The sequence below is a fragment of the Phascolarctos cinereus genome, unplaced genomic scaffold (genome assembly GCF_003287225.1).
Source record: "Phascolarctos cinereus isolate Bilbo 61053 unplaced genomic scaffold, phaCin_HiC Scaffold_2;HRSCAF=192, whole genome shotgun sequence".
Classification (NCBI taxonomy): domain Eukaryota; kingdom Metazoa; phylum Chordata; class Mammalia; order Diprotodontia; family Phascolarctidae; genus Phascolarctos; species Phascolarctos cinereus.
In genome coordinates this window covers 305,097,161-305,116,181 of record NW_027555625.1, presented here as the reverse complement: position 1 = coordinate 305,116,181, position 19,021 = coordinate 305,097,161, and the positions used below count along the sequence as shown (strand labels likewise).

Sequence of the window (19,021 nt, the reverse complement as noted above, 5' to 3'; positions counted from 1 at the left end):
AACATGATCCTTGCCCTCATGGGCAAGTCCCTGTTCTCCTCAGGAACCTAACTCAAAAGAATTTATCATGTAGTACTTGTACAGAAAATACTAAGGAGCATGGTGGTCATTATCTTCAACAAAGTTTTATATGACACAGAAACACTGTTTAAGATCGGATTCTTGTATTGACCCTCTAAAAAAGGCAGAAAGCATAATATTAAATCATAACTCAGGAAAAGCCAGGAAGATAAAACAGGAAGACCTTTTCACATAATAATGGCAGGTATTTTGCTTTCTGATGCTATAATTCACCCATTCTCCAAGTTTTTGGTACTGGAACCCTCCCCCCCCGGAGGGGTTTTGCTTGTGTAGGTTTTATCTATTGATATTTACCATATTAGAAATTGGAAGACTCATCTTCCTGAATTCAAATCTGGCCTCAGACACTTATTTGCTGTGTGACCCTGGGCAAGTTACTTGACCCTGTTTGCCTCTGCCCCTCATTTGTAAAATGAGCTGGAGAAGGAAATGGCAAATGACTTCCAGTATCTTTGCCAAGAAAATCCCAAATGGGGTCACAAAAAGTCAGACAAGACTGAAACAACTGAACAACAAGACATTAGAAATTAAAACCTATTATTATGAAAATTGTTTTTACCTCATGGACTCTCTGAAAGGGTCTCAGGGACTCAGATCACACTGTGAATCACTGCTCTAGCTTAACACGGAAATAGAACATGCTAAATCTAGATAAACTTGTTATTTCCCCCACCCCTAAACCTTCTTTCCCCAACTTGTATTCTGCCAAAGCTACCACATTCCAGTCGCCCAGGCTCAAATCCTAGGTGTCATCCCCAATCTCTCACTCTCTCTCATTCTCCATATCCAAACTCTTGACAAGATCTAGCTATCAATTTTACCTTCATAATATCCCTTGCATATGCCTCCTCCTGTCCTTCAACACTGCCATAGGCCCTCATCACCTCACTCCTAGATTATTACAAAAGCCTGCTGGTTGATCTCCCTGGCACACATCTCTGCACATTCTTGTCTGTCCTTCACTCAGCTGTCAAAGCGATCTTCTTCAAGTGCAGGTCCATGTCACCCAGTCCAGTGTGCCCCGCCTCCCTTAATAAACTCTGGTGGCTCCCTATCATCTCCAGGATCAAATATAAAATCTTTTTGGCATTCAAAACTCTGCACAACCTGCTCCACTACCACCAATGGATGAACTTCTTAGTCCTACACTCTACCACATATATTCTGACCTGGTGACATTGGCCTCCTTGATGTTCTTTGCACAAAGATGCTCCATCTCCTGACTCCAGGCATTTTCATTAGCTGTCTCTCATGCCTGAAATGCATCTTTAACTCCTGGCTTTCTTCAAGTCCCAGTTCAGATCCCACCTTCTACAGGAAATCTTTCCCAATTCCCCTTAATTCTAGAGCCTTCCTTATATTGATCAGCTCCAAATTTTCCTGTACAGATCTTGTTTGTACAACATAGTCGTTTCCACGTTGTCTCCTCCACCTTGACAGCATCAACTGTCTTTTGCCTTTCTTTGTATTCTCAGAGATACCTAGCACATAATAAGTTCTTTTTTGGAGGGGGGGGGCTAGGCAATGGGGTTACCTGACTTGCCCAGCGTCACACAGCTAGTGTTATGTTGTCTGAGGCTGGATTTGAACTTAGGTCCTCCTGAATCCAGGGCTGGTGCTCTATCCACTGCACCACCTAGCTGCCCTTACATAATAAGTTCTTAATAAATGTTTAATGACTGACTGAGAAGATGTATAGTTCAACAACGTCAAAAAACAGACATTTTATTCTATATTTATTAAAATTACTATTTTCCTTCAAAATACAATTTTATTACAGCCCTAACCTGCTTTAAATATATAGTGGATAAAGAGTTGGTCTTTAATTCAAAGGATGGTTCAAGTACTGGAACTGATACATGTTAACTCTGTGATATTTGGAAGGTCATACCCTCTCTGAGCTAGCTGCTCTCCAGACACCTTCACACCCTGTCACCAGCTCAGGCTCTCCAGTTCCCACCCTGGGGCCAGGAGTTTCAGAATAATAAGAAGACCCCATAATTAGATCAACCCAGACCCACCACACCTATACTGAGTCCAAAGCTCCAGATTAATAATGAAAGTTGCCTATAACTTACAAAACCCAGACACATCCCACAGTATGTGTTTGTCTGGCCAGCTTCATCCTACCCTCACCCCTTTCCAGATCTAGTTCACAGAATAATAATCAAATCAACATTACCATTCCTGAAAGACATGTCAATCAATATGGCTCCACTCTCTATGCCTGTAGACTCTCCCTTCTAAAACACTCATCCCTAGCTACCACCCCCCTCATGCACATTGTCTTCCCTCATTAGAATGTAAGTTCCTTGGGGGAAGGCCCTGTAGGTTTATATGGGTATTTTTATATCTATATCCCCAACACATTGCATAATACTTAGTACACAGAAAGCACTTAATAAATTATTTTTCAATCATTCATGTCAAAGTAAGATAGTAATATTTGCACTCCCTATTTCACAGAGCTCTTGTGAGAAAATTGCCATGTAAACCTAACGTACCTCAAAAATCTGATTTATTATTATTTCACAAAAACAGGATAGCGACAAAATGTTACAGGAGACAGTCATTTAAACATTTGAGGATGCCCCTAAATAACACTGCCCTAAATAACTGTTAACGCCCATGACAATGAGGTTAAGTTATAATGTATTAACAAAGTTACCAGACAGAAGCAAAGTCATTACTTACTAACTCCATAATAAGGAAGGGGTGGAAAGGCTGTCAAAAACAAGGGTGCTTTTCATTCTTTTAAAAAAGAAAAAAGGGGGGGGAGGACTAGAACCATAGTAAGTGTACTCACTCTTCAAGAGATCAATTTATAATTGATTGGCTGAAACTCAATAATAGGGTTTTTTTCCTCCTTCAAAAATTTCTACCAATACTAACTTCTACAGTGAAAAGATGGAATAATTCCCAGACATAAGGCTAACTCTGCTAGAAAAAGACAAAGAAATGTACCCTGAAATACTGTTTGTACTTGTTTCTTTTCAAGAGTTTTTTTTCAGATCCTATAACAGAAGTTTGTCCTCAGCTAGAGACCTCAGGGTCAAACTTTCAGACAAGAGCCAATTTCTACGACAGTTATAAGTGCACAAGGAATAGAGAAGTGTTGCATAATGGAAAAACTGCCACTGTCACAATCTTAACTTCAGGCTTCTGCAGGAAGCCTCAATAAAATGTAGACAATAATTAGAGAAAGACATACTAGATAAGGAATTGGGATCAGAAGGCACTTCTATAACTTACCAGTCTTTGTTTTATTTTACTTTGCACAAAAAGCCTTCCTTAAATTAAAATTAATCTTCCATATGGCTATTTAATATTAGGATCATGCTAATCTCTTCAAACTGCCCATAATCAATTAAAATAAAATGAGAATCATTGTATGAATCATACTAATCCAGGGAACAAATATTAACCAAGCAGAAATGTCTGCTTAAAATTAACTATGAGAAAAAACAGATAAGAATTCTCCATTTCAAATGCTTACAATTTTATAGACATCTTCATTGGGGCTGTCAAATTTCTGCTGTATCCGTTCCTCAAGGAAATAGATGCGAAGCTTTAAGTTGAAATTTTCTTTCTTCAAGTCAGTGATTTGCTGCAACAGAAATTTAAATGTTTTTTTCTTGGGTAGGTAAATCTAGGCAGGGTATTTATATCAAGGGAGAGAGAAGGGGGAGGTCCTGATGACTGCATTAGATAGTTAAATGATTAGATCCAGCTTAAAAGGTGCCTAATCAGTTCAAAGGATAAGTGTTCCATTCACTCCAGCTGAAGAGATTAGGAGTACATTTTCTGTGAATCAAGTTTTACTAATAGAAATGTCTTGTGTTGCAATATTGCAAAAGTAGTTTTATGGAAAGCAGTTTGGTGGAAATTGGTATAAACCAACATCTCATCTGCATACCACAATAAACTTCAAAGGGATACAAAACAGATTTAGAAGTGACATCAGAAGCAAATTAAAGGAAAAAGGAAGAAATTACCTTTTAGATAAATGGATAGAAGAGTTCGAATTTGTGACTAAACAGAAGACCACAGAAAATAAAATGGAAAATCCTGATAATATAAAATTGAAAAAATTTTACACAAACTGAAAAATATCTTTGCAGTAAATTTCTCTTATAAAGACCTCATATCCAAGATACATAAAGGACTGATTCAAATTTATAAGGCTAAGAGTCATTCCCCAATAAATAAATGGTAAAAGGATACAAACAAGAAATTTTCAAAGGAACAAATCCAAGCTATCAATAGCAATATGAAAAAATGTTCCAAATCACTAATACTCAGAGAAATGCAAATTAAAGCAACTCTTAGTTTCCGCTTCAAAACCATCAGCTAGCAAAAATGGAAGAAGGAAGAAAATTACAAATATCAGAAGGATTACAAGAAAACAGACATAGAGGAGCAGTGAACTGGTCCAGCCATTCTGAAAAGCAATCTGAAATTATGTCTGACAATTTAACAAACCTTGGATCCTTTTTGAGACAATTAGGTAGCATATAAGATATGAGCGTGTACAAAAATATAGCAGCTCTTTTTGTAATAGCCAAAAACTAGAAACTAATAGAATGCCCACCTACTGGGGCATGGCTAAACAAATCATGGTATGTGAATATGATGGAATATTACTATGCATAAAAATGACAAAATGGACAGTTTCAGAGGAAACTGGGAAGATCTGAAACAGAGTAAAGTAAGCAAGACTAGAAGACAAATTTAAAGAATAACATCATAGAGAAAAACAACTTTGAAAGACTTGAGAACTCTGATTAATACAATCATAAGCCATGAGTCTAAAGGACTGAAGATGAACTACACCACCTACCTCCTGCCAGCAAGGTAATTGACCTAAAATACAGAATGAGACAACCATTTTTGGATATGACCAATGTGGGAACTGGTTTTGCTGAACTATGTATGTTTGTTATGAGAGTTTTGTTTTGTTTTGTTTTATTGTTCAGTGGGGGGAGGGGGGATATAATAAAATAAAATGCAAAAATAAATAAATGGATACATTTTTTAAAAGTAGTTTTAACTTCAATCCGCATTTACAATGACAGATTATTTCAAATACTAGAACTTTAACTTACCAAAACACAAACCAGCTTTATAGGAAGACAACTATGAAATTATTTTAACAGAAATAAAGGAAAAAAGAGGTAACTAGGTGACCCGAATCTCTCCCACCACCACCCCTCCCCTCTCCTCTCTTCCAGATCCGTCATTCTACTCAATTTCTATGACCTACTACTCCTCCACTCCATCTCACCCTGACCCACACCCAGACATAATTTTACCCTTGCTTTAAATTACCCATAAGTGTCCCACTTCTGAACTCCAAAATTCCTTTCTATGATCATACTCTTACCCTCTGCCTTACAATCCCTAACCCTGTTCTTCATTCTCAGAATAACCTCCCATCACTCTACCCCCAATTCTTTCCCAGGGTATACTCTTCTCCCTTCCCTATCTTGACCATTTTTTGAACCAGTTCAACTCTATATTACTCTTTACAATAGGATCCTTTATCTATCATGCTCTGTCAAATCCCAAACCCTTGGATTATTCCCACTGTCTACCACTATTCATGTACTTCTAAATAGACCTCAAGAAAAATCACAAAACTAAGCTGAATGGATCCATTACAAATTTATGTTAAGAAATCTTAACTGGGCCCTCACTGCAGCAAGCCAATCCTGTTACACCTCCATAAACAATTCACTATCTCACTCACCACAGCAATTAACAACCTTTTCATGCCTCCTCAAACCTCCTATGGCACCCTCTCCCTTCACTTAAGGCTATTTATTGAGGGCTCCATCTTCTCCCCTCCTCCCCATGTTCTCACTCAGAGCTCTTCCTCTACTATTTCCTCCTTCCCCTAAATCACATGAAGAGACAGTCCTTCTCCTTGACAAGACAATCCCCTTTACATGTAGCTGATACCATTCCATCTCATCTTCTCCAGCAGACAGCCCCCTCTAACATCCTATCTCTCATTCTATCTCATCCTAATCCAAAGTCTTTATATACTGGCTGCTTCCCTGATGCCTACAAACATGCCCCCTATCTCCCCATCCTTAACAAAGCTTCCCTTTATCTGAAGATTCCAGGCTAGCTATTGTCCTGGCTAAATTCGAGAAAACTAACTACACCAAGTGTCTCTTTACTTCTCTTCTCACTCAATTCTAAACCCTTTGCAATCTGGCTTCCAACTTCACAATTCAAGTGAAACTACTCTCTAAAGTTACCTATAAGCACTTAATTGCCAAATCCAATAGACTTTTCTCAAACCTCATCCTTCCTGAGCTCTCTGTAGCCTTTGACACTATCAATCATCCTCTTCTCCAGGCCACTCTTTCCTCTCTATTTTTTCATGACACTGCTTTCTCTGGGTTCTTCTACTAATGACATGACTACCCCTAAATCTTATGTGCTAGTTTTTCATCCAGGTCAAGCCCACTAACCATGGGTTTCTCCAAAAATCTATCCTGGGTCCTCTTCTCTTTTCCCTCTATACAAGGGATTCTTGGTGTTTATGAACTATTTTTTAAAAATAACTATTTTAATATTACTAGCTTCCTTTCTATTTCTATATATTGTATTTTATTCATTTAAAAATATCATTCTGAGAAGGGGTCTGTCTATAGGCTTCATCAGACTACACAAAAAAGGTTAAGATCCCCTGCTCTTCACTATGTCATTTTGTGATCTCATCAGTTCCCATGGTTTCAACAATCAGTTCTATGCTGATGATTTCCAGATTGAAATAAACAGCCTTAGTTCTTCTCTGAAGCTCCAGTTCCAATTAACCAACTGCCTGTTTAAAACCTCTCAAACTAGATGCCCTATAGACATCTCAAATTCAACATGTCCAAAATAGAATTCATTCCTCTCAATCCTTCCCCTATTCTAAGCTTACCTATTTCTGCTAAAGATACCAATATCCTCCCAGTCACCCAGGTTCTCAACCTTGGTTTTATCCTTGACTCCTCACTCGCCCTCACCCCACAATCCACTGCCAAAAGAGAAGGGATTGTGTATCAAGTACACAAAAGAGGGTGTATTGGATAGAGAGCCAGCCAGACCTACATTCTCATTCTGGTCTTTGATACATACTGACCATGTGACCCTCAAATTTTTTAACCTCTCAGTTTCCTCCAAACAACTCTAAGCCTATAAATTAAAAAACAGTCGCCTATCTGCACTGGTAGAGGAGGCACCTCCTCCTCTGAGGGGGTTGCCCACCTTAATAAAATTACAGGTCAAATTCCTCATCTCACCTAAAAAAGTCTACCAAAAAATAATGGAAGCTATACATAAGGGAAAAAAGAGAATCAATATAATACACACCTATATTATTAGTATTAAAAATAAATAATAGTAGAAACAAAACTTGAAAGAAATACACAGAAAAGACAGTTCTTGGGGGCAGTTAAGTGGCACAGTGGATAGAACACCAGCCCTGGAGTCAGGAGGATCTGAGATCAAATACAGCCTCAGACACTTGACACTTACTAGCTCTGTGACCCTGGGCAAGTCACTTAACCCCAATGCCTAGTCAAAAAAAAAAAAAGTTCTTAAACAGAAGGAAACAAATCAGATTATTAAAGTTTATATACTTTTAAAAAATTATAAATAATCAGAAATTTGGCATTACATACAATCTTTTTTGTACTTTATTTGAATGTTTGGGGGGCTCTCTGATGATAAATAAGTTTATAATAAAAGAATTTTTAAAATTAACAACCAGCCCATAGGATTGTGAACTTAAAGCTAAAATGGCAGCACAGAGCCTGAAACATACTAAGCACTTAATAAATGCTGGCTGACTGAGAGGTGGTCCTGTATTCTTTTTTAAGTGTTTATAGCTTTATAACTTGTACATCATTCTTAATTTCACTTCTTGTTCTGTCAACTAAACATTAATGAGCTAGAAGAACACTAATGAACAGAATCGAAAAGCCTCATTTTATAAGAGCCACTGACACCCAACAAAGGAAAATTTAAACTCTCCTCTCTCAACTTCTTACCTTACTCATTATATAATACTAATATATTATTATATCACTAAAATAAATCACTAATAGCTGGTTCTCAGACTACTAAGAGTCAATGCTAAGAAAACAGACTTGCAAAATGTTCTATTAGGAAAGGATCTTGGGGACCAGATTAATCCAACGAACCTCTCTCATTTTACTGAGAAGAAAACTGTGGCCCAGAGCAGGGGAATTTCTTGCCTAAAGTCACCTAGGCAATTAATACCAAGGGTAAGATAAATTCTCCAAGGCCAATACTTCTAGGTATGTTGGTGGGAATCCTTCTAATAATGAAGGGCTGCAAGTTCTGCTATAAAATGATATGAAGAGGAAAAAAAGAAAACTAATAGGTTTAAATTTGAAGCCTACTCAAGTGAGGAACATAAATTTGTCCAGACAGATGCCCAAACTATGACTGAAAGTTAAAACATCATCATTTCTTTATAACTTAATGATAGGTAAGCAGAAACAGAGACAGTAAAAAGGCCTCAGGGGGAAGAATGTGGTGGCTGGGAAAGTGGATTAAGACAACGTCAAAAAAGCCTCAGCTAAAGAGCTAGAAACATTTGGGGAAACATTTGATCTCTCTGGGACTACTCACTTACACTGACTTAATACTTGGCACAATATTTACACTAAATTGAAAATATCTAGTTTGTTTCTCCTACAAGACGATCTTGCCAAACAGAAGGAATATGCCCCTCCAGTGGCACAGATGTCAGTTAATATGCTAAAAGCTGATTTCTTGTACTTCTGTAACTTTTTTTGTACAACAAAAAATTCCTCCAAGATCAGGACCATATTATTATTTAAATGGTACCCAGAATATATTGGTTTATATAGCTCTCTGGGCCACCTCAAATGGCTGGCTTGTTGACTATCTTTCCCTTCCTTTTCTTTTACTGGTTTCCCATTTGTACATGGCTCTAACCAATTCCATTTCCATTTCAAACTGACCAAAGAATTCAGTGGGGTATATAAAGAAAGAGCAGCAGCAGAGTCGAGGTGATTGGGTTCTCTGCCACTGACTGACTAGCCAGCTATTTATAACTTTGGACCTCAATTTCCTAATCCGTAAAATGAGAAATTAGACTACATGATCTCAAAGTCTCTTCTAGCTATAACATTATGTAAGTCTATGAATTTATGATTCAACTCCCCTTAGTCACTATGAAGAATCCAGTAAACGTATAGCACATTAAATGTATTTTTCAAACTCTCAGCATTTTGCCCTCCCTTTAACACTTGCTGTTTCAATTTTCTGGGTAACAAGAATAGTAAAGGAAATGTTTGTTGGCTTCATTAAGAACCTCCTTTTAAATGTTTTAAGGAGACAGAGCATGAAACATTTATCGAAATAAAAACGTGTTCCCAGCCAGATGCTTGCTGTAAAGAGAAACATTACTCAGCTACCAATAAAATATTTATGTAGGTTTGCTTTAGAATGCCTGTTGTTTTGTGTGGTGAGTTAAAATTCTCAGCAACACTTCAAAGACTTTGTCCTATTTGAGCTAAAGTAGTCAGGAGGCCTTCAGTTTATGTCCTCAAGCTAAAAGAGATTTAGGTTGGTCACCACAATAAAACGGGACACCAAAAACCAAATACATTCTCATTTTTTTTGCAAGTTGTTCAAGTGAAACCACAGTGAATACTCAGAAAAATGGGTACTAGCTTTTCTCTATAAACTGACAATCAAGTTCCATAAAGACAACTGTCACCATTTCTGTAAAAAGAAAGGTTGTGCTCAAAACACTTTGACAAAATTGAAAATATCTTATCAGTGAGAGTACCTCCTCTACCAGTAAAAATGACAATAGCTCACATTTCTATATCTCTTCACAGTTTACAAAACACTTTTCTCACAAGACTCCTGTAAGCTAGGGAGTTGAAGAATTATCACCCCTATTTTACAGATGAGAAAACAGAGTTGAAATCATTACACACACACACACACACACACACACACACACACACACACACACACACAGTCACAGAACTAGTTAATGGGATCAAATTCAGGGCTCCAGATCCTCAGTACAGTGTTCTTTCTACTATAACATATTGCTTTCCACAGACACACACACACAAAAACATGCAAACTACATTATACTTAGGAATTTAACATAGAAAAGTAAGATAATGTCATAGCTAAAGTTTTTAAATTCATGTCACTTTGTACAAGTGCTCATTTTTTTTTTATGTCAACCACCTAGAATGAAGAACATCAGAAAATTAAAATGGGTGAATATTTATCAAGGCTAGAAAAAATACTCTACCTTCATGACAAACAGTAAGGAAATTAATCACTGGCCTAACTATTCCATGGCCATTCTCTACCATATACCTCACACAGCCAAAAGTTGTGTTAAACCAATCTTCCTGCTAACTTAAACAATTTTATCTCCATCCCTTCCTCTGTAATACTATTACCCACTCACAGTTGATACTGGCTTTCAACACCACCCACCTCGGCTATTACAACAGCCCCCTAACAGGTCTTCCTGCCTCCATTCTCTCTACCCTTCAATCTGTCCTTCAAAATAAACATAAATTTGATCTTGTCATTTCTCTGTTTAGAAATGTTCTGGTAGCTCCCTACTCTCTCCTAAATAATATTTCAGCTCCTTTATCTGTTTTATAATGCTTTCAATAAAGCTGCAGAATCTCATCACATTTTGCTCGCCTCCATGCACCCTAGACTCCAGACAACTCTATGCAAAGGGCACCTCTTGCTTCCTGGACTCATATAACAGTTACTTCCTTACTTTGCTAGGCTGTTTCTCTAGGTCCCTTAATGTTTTCCTTCCCTCTATTAACCTGATGAATCTCTAACCACAATTTAACTAGGGATTCTTAATCCAAGGTCCACGACTTTTTAAAAATATATTGTTAACTGTTTCAATATAATTGGATTTCCTTTCTATACATAAGCCTATGAATTTTGTGTATTTACAAATATTAATCTGAGAAGATATCTGTAGGCCTCAGCTGCCTATCAAACGGCAGACACCAAGAACAGTAAACAATCCCTGCTTGGATGATCAACTTTGATAGACTTGGCTCTTCTCAGCAGTACAATGATCCCAAGACAATTCCAAAACACTCATGATGAAAAATGCTATCCACATCCAGAGAAAGAACTATGGAGTCTGAATGCAGATCGAAGCATATTATTTTCACCTTTTTTTGTTTGTTTGTTTCTTTCTTTCTCTTGGTTTTTCCTTTTTGCTCTGATTCTTCTTTCATAACATGACTAATGTGGAAATGTTTAATATGATTGTATATGTATATCCTACATCAAATTGCTTGCTATCTTGGGGGGGAGAGGAAGCAAGGGAAGAGGGAGAAAAAAGTTTGAAACTCAAAATCTTATAAAAGTGAATGTTGAAAACTTTACACTAACTGGGAAAAAATTAAATACTATTTTAAAAAAAAGAAACCCTGCTTGAAGCCCAACACAAATGCCACCTCCTCAAAACTCCAGATCTCACATAAACATTTTGTTTTCCAATTATCTAATGTATTTCTCAGGTAATACTATATCCTAGAGCTGTCTCTGCTGTGAACTTGTTGGGATCCAGTCTAACTGGGGGCTAGACGTATAATTTCGTAAGTATAGGAAACTCCCTCTACCAATGTAGGTAGGTACTTCCTCTGCAACTTACAGTCTTCAGAGTTACCTAGAGCAGGGTTTCTTAAACTTTTTCCACTTGTGACCCTTTTGGCACTTCTTAAACTGTGGGTCTCAACCTGATATATGCCCTAGAGCACTCAGAGGCTGGTTATATAACTTACCCAGTATCTTACAGTTAGGAGGTCTCAAAGGCAGGAACTGAGCCCTTCTTGTTAAGGACCACTCTTTAACTATTATGCTCTGCTACCTCTCCTTAGAACCTCATACCCCCTACACAACTGTTCCTTCCCAATAGGCACAATGTCTCATTAACCTTTGTCTATTCTCTAGAACACGGACTCCTCTACTTTCCAGCTGATCCATCCCATCAAAGTAAGAGCTTATGCACAAAGTAGATGCTTCATAAATATCTCTTACATTATACTGCTATGGAGAGAGACTGAATGAGGTCAGGGGGAAGTATAAAGAGGCAGACAAGTAAAGAAGAGGATTATAGATTTGGAACTTACAAGCCCTTAGACATCTTCTAGTCCAATTCCTTCATTTTACAGATGAGGAGCTTGAGGCTCCAAGAAGTTAATATCTGAGGTAGTAAACATCTGAGCCAGGACTCAAACCTACAAACTGTGACTCCATATCTTTCTACTGTACCATGGTACCTACCCATCAGAGGGACCCTCACTCAACATAATCAAAAATGAAATCTAGGAGCAGGAAACAATATCATCACGGCCTGGGCAAAACCAGATGATGATGGTACGGCTTGAGCTACTTTCAATAAATTCAAACATAAAATCCCATTAACCCATTTAAAGCCCCTATTTAGAATACAGAGAAGTCCCTGGGAGCCACCATTCATTAAGAAAAACAATCTCTCAGACATCTGGCTAAACAGTTGCTCTTCAAATCCAATCTTAGAAGACCACATAAAAGAACATCCAAAGGCTGTTAAGCCATTACATTCAAGTCATACACTCAAAAGGCCAATGACTAAGGCTGGGTGATGCCACATCACAGGACTACCTACAGTGTCAAAGCCTTCAGCTCACTATATGGTATTCATGTTCAACACCTAAGGCATGCCCAATATAGAAATTACAAATGCCAACTTCTAACTGAGGTACGGATATGGATGAAAGCCAGTTGGCTCAGGTTAATCTCTGATAAATGACACTACCTAATAACAGGGTCTTGCTAAAGGTAGTTAAATGAAACATTAATGAAAAGGAAAGTGTCAAGACTAGCTACAGGTTTCAATCTTCACTCCAGTGCACCATGATTCATTAAGAAAACTGTTCTTACGCTATTTCCTGACCTTCTGTTTTGTGTGGTTAATGTTAAATGGGTCTGTGGTAACCAGCGACAGTCAAACAAGCATGTAAAAAACTGTCTTCCCAGTGTCCTGAATAAAGTAGCTCACATTTATAACTCCAAAGCTTTCACAAGGTGGTTTTCTTTTAACAAACTTGCAAGGTAGATAGGACAGAAACTCTCTGCATTTGGGGGGAAGTAACTTAACCAGGTAATGTAGTGGGGGGAAGGAATAAGCATTTATTAAGTACCTACTATGTGCCAGGTGGGGCAATTAGTTGATGAAGTAGACAGAGTGCTGGGTCTGGAGTCAGAAAGTCTCATTTTCCTGAGTTCAAATCTATCCTCAGCAATTCACTATCTGTGTGACCTTAGACAAGTCATTTAACCCTGTTTGCCTCAGTTCCTTATCCGTAAAATGAGCTGGAAAAGGAAAAGGCAAATCACTCCAGTATCTTTGCCAAGAAAACCCCAAATGGGGTCACCAAGAAAACCCCAAATGGGGTCACCAAGAGTTGGACATGACTGAAATGTGCAAGGCATTGTGCTAAGTGCTTTATAAGTATTATCTCATTATCTCAGGGACTCATAATCTTAAGTTTTGTGTTTCCAAATCCACTTGTTTATGCAATTGGCATTTAAAGGGTTTGTTAAAGGTATGAAAGATGATCACCAGATTCTCCTGTTTTCCCTAGCACTAGGCAGTGAATACTTTCTAAATAAGTGGTTTTTTGGTATGTCAGTGGCTATGTGAGAAAAATAAAAAGTCAGCCCATACACAAAACTTAAGAATCTGAAACAAAATTTACTAGAATAAAATTATGGAATATATTCCACCCTTCTTTGCAGCAATGAAGGATAAGGGATGTAAAAACCTGCATCCATGGTCAGACTCAGTTGATGTAGTTAAGGAGGCTTTGCTCAAATGCTCTTTTTTTCTCCTCTCCTTTTTTATTCTTTGTTTCAAGGAGTGGCTTGCTGAAAAGAGAGGGGGATATTTCCAGAAATTAAGATGCTGTTTAAAAAAATGATACTCAAAAATATTTTTAAAATTATGGAGTATAGTCAGCAGCCTTTAGGCTCATGGCAAGGTACAGGAAGACAGCTGCTGAAAAGGCCCTCAAGGTACTTCTAACTGAAAGAAGGGAATGTTCTAGGCTTAAAACAATCTGCTGATCCCACTAATGTAAGTACCAACAAATGGGATACAGATCAATTAAGAAAGAAACAATCCAAATATGGAAGCTCCTGGCATTCTCTTATATAAAGAAGAAACTTCACTTCCCCCACATAGGCCATGCTGTTCCTAAGACCTTATTGCTTTCAAGAGTCCATGTTTGATTCAGGGGGTCAGAGGCCAGGCTTCCATTTAACTTTTCAATTTAACTCCATGTTTTCACAGACCTTGGGCCTAAAGCCTTGGAAACCCCTTTATGTGGACATCCCCAAAGGTTAGAGGGGACCCCCCTGCCCTGTACAGTCATTACCAGCAAGTTTTACTTTCTCAAAAGTTTAGACAAGGGGCTTAACTGAGATATGAAAGGTGGCAAATAACAAAACAAACCAGAATAAACAAGAAAATGCATGATTTAATTCTACAATTCAACAAATTAATCTCTAAACCTTAAAAAATGCTGTGAAAGTATAGTAAGTAAATTAACATTCATTCACGGCTTCATATAGTGTAGTATACAGATGGATAAGCAGGCAAGTATAGGGGCATTAAAAAAAAGGCTACCATTACATTCATTTCTCTCCACTAGAAAATACTGCCTCCCAATACAGGCTAACAACTCTGGCTTACCAGGGGTGCCCACCTAAGAATGAACCAAACTCATATTAAATACCAAAGATCTGCACTTGATACTAACTTCCACTTCATAAGGCCTTAAAGTAACATTCCCCTGTACCCAAACTAATGAAAAGGCTGGTTGCATTACAAAAAGAACATGAACTTGTAAATGAGCTAATACCCAATACTTTCTTGCTCTGTAACAAGTGCATCACATGACTCAGTAATGTATAATATCTCTGTCTCAATTCCCAAGGAACTGAGGAAATGGATAATATCCTCTAATATATTATACAGCTATACAGAACGGCAGAAATGACTGTAAGACACCCAGAAGAGTGCAATAACATTAAAGGGCTGAACAGGAAGACTTGTAATGACTGGAAGACCGAATGAACAACTTCTTTCTGAATCGGAGGCTCATCCAACAATTGGATACACACCTCTGCTGCCAGGAACAGAATGGCCTAAAAGGAAAATATGCTCTCATCCCAAAGTGAGCCATTTATAATTGTAAATCACCTAAATACAAATGTGTATGTTTAATTTGGACATCATTTAGAAGCACAACTATTCCTGGCTGAACCAAAAGCATATGCCACCTATATGATTACATCAATCACTGGAATGTGTAAAGTGAGGGACCTAAACTCACTCACCTCTAAGGCTTCCCAGCTCTAAATCCATGATCTAGGGACCCTCAGAAAGCAAAGTAGGGGGAGAGGGGAAAGGATAAGGCTTTGAGTCATAAGACCCAAGACTGACTCCTGTTTTTTCCATTGACTATCTTTTCAAACTTTGAGCAACTCCTTTTGCCACTCTGTGTCTCCTCTACAAAATGAGAGCTTCAGCAGTGCAACATCCTTTCCAAATCTGAAATTCCATGATTCTATGAGTAGGATAAACACACTGAGTTCTTATCCTAGATCTGTCAGTTTATATGAGCTTTCTCCTCTCTGAGACTCAGTTTCATCCACTGCAAAATGGGGTTTATAACTATCTTTCTTAGAATGACATAATGTGCATGAAAGCCCACTGCAAACTGTAGAACACAGAATATGTGAAGCTATTGCTACCATTAAAAGAAGTCATCCCTATCCAGAAGTATGTGTACAATTCAAGAAACCAAAAAAATGCATCGTTTACAAGCTTTCCAAGGAAATGCTGAAGCCATCTTGGGGAAGAAATCAAACATTTAATGGTTCAGCCCAAAAGAAATATTTGAGTGGCTTCAAAAAAGAGCTGTGAGGGGCACATCTAAAACAGAGTGGCCATTTCAATTTCAACTATGGTATTTGCTCCTGCAAATGCTATAATAAAAAACATTAATGTCATAAAACCTAACAGCAGCCAAAGGACTCCAGTCATAAAGAAAAAAACATAAATCTTTAAAGATATTGGCACTATAGGCAGTAGGCTGCCTTCATAAGTTCACTAGCCTTGCAAGTTATTAGGTCTTTAAGCCCACTTTGACTCAGGAAAACTTGAGTCAAATGAAAAATGAACAAGAAACAAGAAAGATCATTTAATAGTAAAGCACATTTTAATTATATGCAACACATGATAATCAAATCTTATCCATTTGAGGACTCAAACCCCACAACATATAGTTTGTACAGTTGAAATTACCACTGCTCAAAGCTCAGAAATTACTTGTTTCCATTACAGATCTGACAAGTAATTTCTTCAATTGGTCACTGGTGGTTTGCAGATAACTATTAGAGGTAATGAGTATTCTAAATTAAATCCAAAGACAGCACTGCTCCATTCCAGAAAGACAATCAAGGATAAAGAAATATAATTGCAAAGCATTATCCCATTTGTTTCCTCCAGTCCTTCTTTGATAAATATCTATTCTATCTTCTACACTATGGATTTCAGTTGGATACAAATGAAGAAGGTTCTAATTCATCCTGTGATGAATGAGTGAATCTTACAGTTAACTTGTTCAGAGGAACTAGAGTTGGGGAAAAAAGGCCTATTTTCCTGTTAGCTTACAATATAGTCATGACCTCCCCTACTAAATGGGGAAAATCCTCAAATACAAACTTGAAAGTTGTAATACACTAATTAGAAACAGGATATGAAATAAATGCTATCCACTATCGAACATATACACCAAGGAGTTCAATCACAGGAAGAAAAGCCCCATATATAACAAAAGATGAATAGCAGCACCTTGGATAGTGGCCAAAAACCTGCAAACAAAGTGGAGTGTCTGTCAATTAGAGAATGGCTAAACTGCTATTTTGTAATAGAATACTGTTCTTCAGTGGAAGAAGAATGAATGTAAAAATTCAAAGGCACATGGGTATACCTGTAGAGACAAATGTAGAGGGAAGTAAGCAAAACTAGGACAACAATAGACACAATTACAACCAGCTGGTTTTTGTTTTTAAATAGACTCCCTATGCCAGGGATAGGGAACCTGCTGCCTTTTGACTGAGTCTAAGTTTTACAGAACAAATCATTCTGTGAAGTTTGGATTCAGTCAAAGGGTCATACTTGAGGACCTAAAAGGCCACAGGTTCCCCACCCCTGCCCTATGGTTTTCAGCAGTGAGGGAACTCCTGGTGAGCAACTTCTACTAAGGCAGGTTGGTCTTCTCTGCTATTTTTAGTCATAGAGAGAGGCCTGTAGAAAGGGGAGGTCTACTGACTTGCCCAGGGTCATGTGGCCAGTATCTGTCAGAGATAACAGTTGAACTCAGCTCTTCCTGGCTTCAAGGCTAGTTCACTATCCACCATACCATGCTGATTACACTATAAAACACCAGCAAAAGACAGCTAGATGATGAAATAAAACACCCTCTCTCATTAGAGAAATGGGAGACTATAGGTATGAAACCCTGTATTTGCTGTTAGATATTGTTACTTTGCAGGGTGGCTTTGATAGTTTTTCTTTGTTACAAAAGCAAAAGGTCAATGGAAAGAGAGGAAGATGGATGTGGGAAAGAGAGAGATATTGGGAAATTACTGTAATATAAAAGGGGGAGGGAGCAGCTAGATGATACAGTTGATAGAGTGCCAGGCTTGGAGTAAGGAAAACTCATCTTTGTAAATTCAAATCTAATCTCAGACACTTAGTTGTATGATCGTAGCCAAGTCACTTAACCCTGTTTGCCTCAATTCCTCATCTGTACAATAAGCTGGAGAAGGAAATGGCAAACCACTCCAGTTATCTTTGCCAAGAAAACCCCAAATGGGGTCACAGAGAATGGGACACGATTTAAAAACAATTGAACTACAACAACAATAATTTTAAAAAGGCAACAATAATTTTTTTTAAACTAGCAATTCCAAATCTCATTTAGCATCCCGCTTATCTGACAGTTAACGCAAAACATGTCATACTACGGTCTCACAATAGAGGCCAAAAAGATTTAACATCAATCTTAAGGTACCACCAGGAAAATGTTTCTTCTCTGCTGGTATTTAGCCTTAATAGTTCTCTGAAAATACAGCTCCCTCTGGGTTCTGGATTGCAGGAGGTAACAAGCTTGATTTGTTAACTAGGGTAACAGAGATAGCTCCACTTACATTTTCAAAGTCTTTCATGTTTCGAACTCTGGTGGGAGACGCAGTTTCTTCTGAAGCATTTGGGAACACTAAAAATTAGAAGAGAGACACTTGAAAAAAAGCACAATATGCAAATTACCCAAAATTCATATTGGAAAGGGCCTGAGGAAAACAAAATGGAAAGAAATGCACATTGTGCTAAGCCCCATGACTTTTTTTAGCTAAAATTTACTAATTTGAATCTAACTAAATCCCCAAAATATCATATTTAATATTTTTAAACTGTATAAACTTAACCCAAGTGTAAACGGATGATAGAACACAAACTAACAACCTCCAAACAAAATGTTCTATACACATGGTAATATGGTAGCAATTAGGCTCATAGGGCTAGAGGAAACCTTTCAGGATAATCTAGGCTAGTTCAACCTCTCTATTTTGCAGGTAAAGAAATAGAGTCCAGAGAGGGACAAGGTCATACAAGTGGTAAGAAACACAGCCAAGATTCAAACCCAGTCTATTTGAAGGAAGACAAGGTTTCTGAAAGGTGAGGATGAGGGGAAATTCATTCTAAGCATGAAGGGTAGGAGAGACAGATGATATAAATTCATGGAGGTAGGGGATAGGATGT

General features: G+C 37.8%; 1 protein-coding gene across 10 annotated transcripts in view; it reads right to left on the bottom strand.

Annotated features, from left to right (window-relative positions):
- Positions 1 to 19,021, bottom strand: part of CDK5RAP2 (CDK5 regulatory subunit associated protein 2) — a 151,457-nt gene that overhangs the window by 115,861 nt on the left and 16,575 nt on the right. For 8 of the 10 annotated variants that reach the window (XM_078150176.1, XM_078150175.1, XM_020990595.2 and 5 more), the window contains 2 exons: positions 18,412 to 18,479; positions 3,578 to 3,688 (listed from right to left, as the gene is read on the bottom strand). In XM_078150176.1, the coding sequence (XP_078006302.1) occupies positions 3,578 to 3,688; positions 18,412 to 18,479 (179 nt within the window). The remainder of the gene's footprint in view (positions 1 to 3,577; positions 3,689 to 18,411; positions 18,480 to 19,021) is intronic. The other 2 variants (XM_078150174.1, XM_078150179.1) reach the window with 1 other exon arrangement.